The 3,524-nt window shown below is 34.9% G+C and overlaps 1 protein-coding gene across 1 annotated transcript; it reads left to right on the top strand.

Annotated features, from left to right (window-relative positions):
- Positions 1-2,156: 2,156 nt before the first annotated feature.
- K441DRAFT_597052 (uncharacterized protein) lies at positions 2,157-2,324 on the top strand (the record flags this gene model as incomplete). The annotated part of the gene is made up of 1 exon (XM_067645044.1): positions 2,157-2,324. A coding segment is annotated over one exon (168 nt), but the record flags the coding sequence as incomplete, so codon positions are not given.
- Between the last annotated feature and the right edge of the window lie 1,200 nt (positions 2,325-3,524).

The following is a 3,524-nucleotide window of genomic DNA, read 5'->3' as shown; positions in this document are numbered from 1 at the left end:
GGCTTCTAAAGAGGCGCCTCCTGCGCCGCTTGCTGTACGCCTTTCAACTAAGAATAGGGCCACGGGAGGCAGCAGTAGTGGTGGTAGTAGAGGGGTGGCGGGCGCATGGGCCTAGGGGGTATTTTCAAGCAGGAGCTAACGATTTTGGCTACCATCCTCCCTATAGTTAACCTAGCTACCCCCCCTAAGGGCTACTACCTACCTACTATATAACTACCGGAGTGTAACAGAATCTATACTAGGCACCTATATAAGCACCTTAACAGTCTCCGGTAACTCTAACGCCGGTAGCTACCATATAGGTAATACCGGCAGCGCCACCAACTAGCCCTATTAGTAGCGACTTAGATTCTAAGAAGAGGCTCCGCGAGTTCTTTAACTGGGTAAAAAGGTGACCTAGCTAGGTAACTCTAAAGCTTATAGCGGAGCTTAAGACTATCCTTAATACACTTATTAATAACTTCTATAACTTAGAGGCGCTCCGCTTAGAAATATCTAAGTAGGCATAGGTAGATAAGTTAGGCCTTATAGTAGGGCTCCTACCTTAATTAAGGCGTAAGCTTAAGACCTTTTAAGCAAACTAAAAGGGATAGTAAGTTTTTAATTTCTATAAGGGCACTACCTAAATCTAAAAAATCGCACTCCTAACTAGTTTTCTACTAGGTAGCCGGCCTATTAAAAGTATCCTTAAGTTAAGTGACGAATTCCTATATACTATAGTCTAAATTATAGGAACGTACCAAAGCTCTTATAGTCCTAAATTAAGTAAATATTTAGTCAAATCTATGCCTTTAAGTCATAAAAGGAAAGCTTAATTGGGTTAAACTCTAGGCAGTATAGAGAAAGATACTTAATAGAGACATTAGCGGCGGCGTAGAGCTCTATAAATTCCTACACCTAGTTAGATTATATAGCTATAATATATATATAACTACTCTCTTACTTAACTCTTATATATTAAGGCGTTATCTAACACTAAGACTATATAACTAGGTATACATTGCGGTAGAATAAAAAACTTAATCTAGGCATTAAATATTTTAGACGTAATTAAGCCCTACCATATAAGAGTCCTAGGGAGGAAGCCGTTAAGTAAATACGTAGGTAGAATACTCTACCGTTCTAAGCGCTTAATTAATACTATATTAATTGCAGGAAGGTTTATAGGACTCTAACCAAACTTCCTATAGCTAGTCCTCTTATTAGCGCCCAACTTATTAATAAATATAAGGCGATTAGAGTCCCTTTTAAGCAGCACGAAGATCTTTAGATCGCTCCTGCGCTCTGCGCTGTATAATATTACAATCGTCCCATAGGAACCAGGCCATCTTATTAAGGTAGGCAGTAGGGCGGTCTTCTAAGTAGGCAAGAAGCGCCTGTGAATGAGATTAGTATACCCAATACTATGATGTTATATATTATGAACTCGCTTATATTCCGCTTGTATATTACTTAGTCGCCCAATCTTAAGATTTAGTAGGGGGTATGGCTCTCTATAGAGGTCCAAGTTAAGCTGGATACGGTATATAGTTGAAAGGTGTAACTTAGTAGCTGCCGCGATACATTTGACCGTCCAATCAAATAGAAAAGCTACCAAAATTTGATGGAGCTGCCATTCAGGAATCCTTTTAGGCATAGGAGGCAGATATAAGCGTTGCAAGCGTAGTAAGTAGACCTTTTTATAGATATAGCTTATTTTAATTTAACTTCTAGATTTCTATAAACCTTATATTTAATTTTTTACCCCAGTTAAAAACACACTAGGAAAGTCTTTCTCCCGATTTAATTGGCGCTAGGTACTTTTAGGGGTTACTAAGATTTCTTAAAGACCATTTCGCGCCTATAACTAATAGTCTTCTACCGCTCCTAGACTATAGCGAAATTAATTTTAATCTCCTTTAGGCCTTATTTAAACTAAATATATACATCCTTATAATTTGCAAAGGCTTAGATTAACTAAGATGCCTTATAAATAATTTAGGCAACTTTAAAACCTTACTTTTTAGCGAAAAGAGCTTTAAACTTAACTGTTACTATTTGGCTATAATAGGAAGGTATTTAGCAAGGTAAAAACTACCCTCTCTATTCCGGAATTCCGTTTAACTATAAAAATTACATCTCTTAAGGTATTTCTACTAGAGCGTTATAAGAGATAAGCCAAGATAAAGCAGGATCTTATTAGTAATGGCTGGAAGTTCGTGTCTTTAAGAGGTATTAACCACTATGAATATAAAGGGATCGCGTTTTTCTGGACCAAAGATAGCCCGTTAAAATTTTCTATAAGCGGCCGCATTATAGTAGACGCGATAGCATTTTATTATTAGAATCCTAACTATAGCAAGCAGTTAATCGCTATAGATATATACGGAATCGGCGTATATAATTAAGGGACTAATTAGTAAGGCGATATAAAGAATTAGGGTTTAGTTCCTAAGGAGATAGGAGATAATAAGTACCTAATCTATCTACTAATAGCCCTGGCCTTTAGTTTAGTAGATAAAAAATAGGGTTAGGCTTTTTATATACTTTTTCTAAAGCTAGCGAATTATATATACTAATACAAGCACTAATAGGTAAATTTGCTGTCGTTAATATTGAGGACATTAAATAGAATGCCTTAGTATTTAAATCACTCGTAATTAAGGAGGATAAGAAAATTGTACTTTAAGGACTTATAAAGAGCTACTAGTCTAGGTCCGGGAAATTAAAGTTTAATAATATAATTAAAGGGAAGGGGAAAGGCCTAGTTTTTTTACTATAGTAAGTTTTCTAGTAAGACATTGGCTGTTTTAAAGGCTAACCGTTTTAGTAGCCTACCTAGGGTAGGAAAGATATTAACAGCTAAAGCACTTACCGAATTTTAAAGGAGACCCCTCTATATGGTTTGTTCCCCTTTATAAGTGTATTTATATACTACTTTAACTATAAGAAGGCTTATGCGGGAGACCTTAATATAGATTTAGCCCATTTAGAATAAAACCTAGCTCTAATAGTTAAGAACATTTACTACTAGAGCGCTGTCCTTCTTCTAGATAAGGCCGATGTTTTTCTTATAGAAAGAACTTTAAATAATATCCAACGTAATAGCCTAGTATCTATCTTCCTATAATAGATGGAGTATTTTTAAGGCATTATATTTTTTATAATAAATAGAATTATTATATTTAATACAGCTATATAGAGCAGAATATATTTTGCACTTAGATATAATAAGCTAAAGAAACCGGTAAGAGAGTAGGTATAGAAGACCTTTCTAAAGTAAGCTAATACTACTACTAATATCTCTAAAAAAGATATAGAGTGGCTTTTGGACTATTAATTAAACGGAAGATAGGTAAGGTAATATTTAAGTAAGAGTTTTAAGGCTAGTGCTAATATACTATGTTAGATTAAGAACACTATATAGATTAGTTATAGCTTAGCCAAAAGTAAGGGGGAGAAACTTATATATAAGCATTTAAGAATAGCTCTTATATTAAACTAAAATTTTAAAAGTAACTTTAAAGGCGCTAGACTAGTTAAGA

The sequence above is a fragment of the Cenococcum geophilum genome (assembly GCF_001692895.1).
Source record: "Cenococcum geophilum 1.58 unplaced genomic scaffold K441scaffold_104, whole genome shotgun sequence".
Lineage (NCBI taxonomy): Eukaryota > Fungi > Ascomycota > Dothideomycetes > Gloniales > Gloniaceae > Cenococcum > Cenococcum geophilum.
Note: the sequence above shows the minus strand (reverse complement) of the source record. Positions and strands in the feature narration are given on the sequence as shown.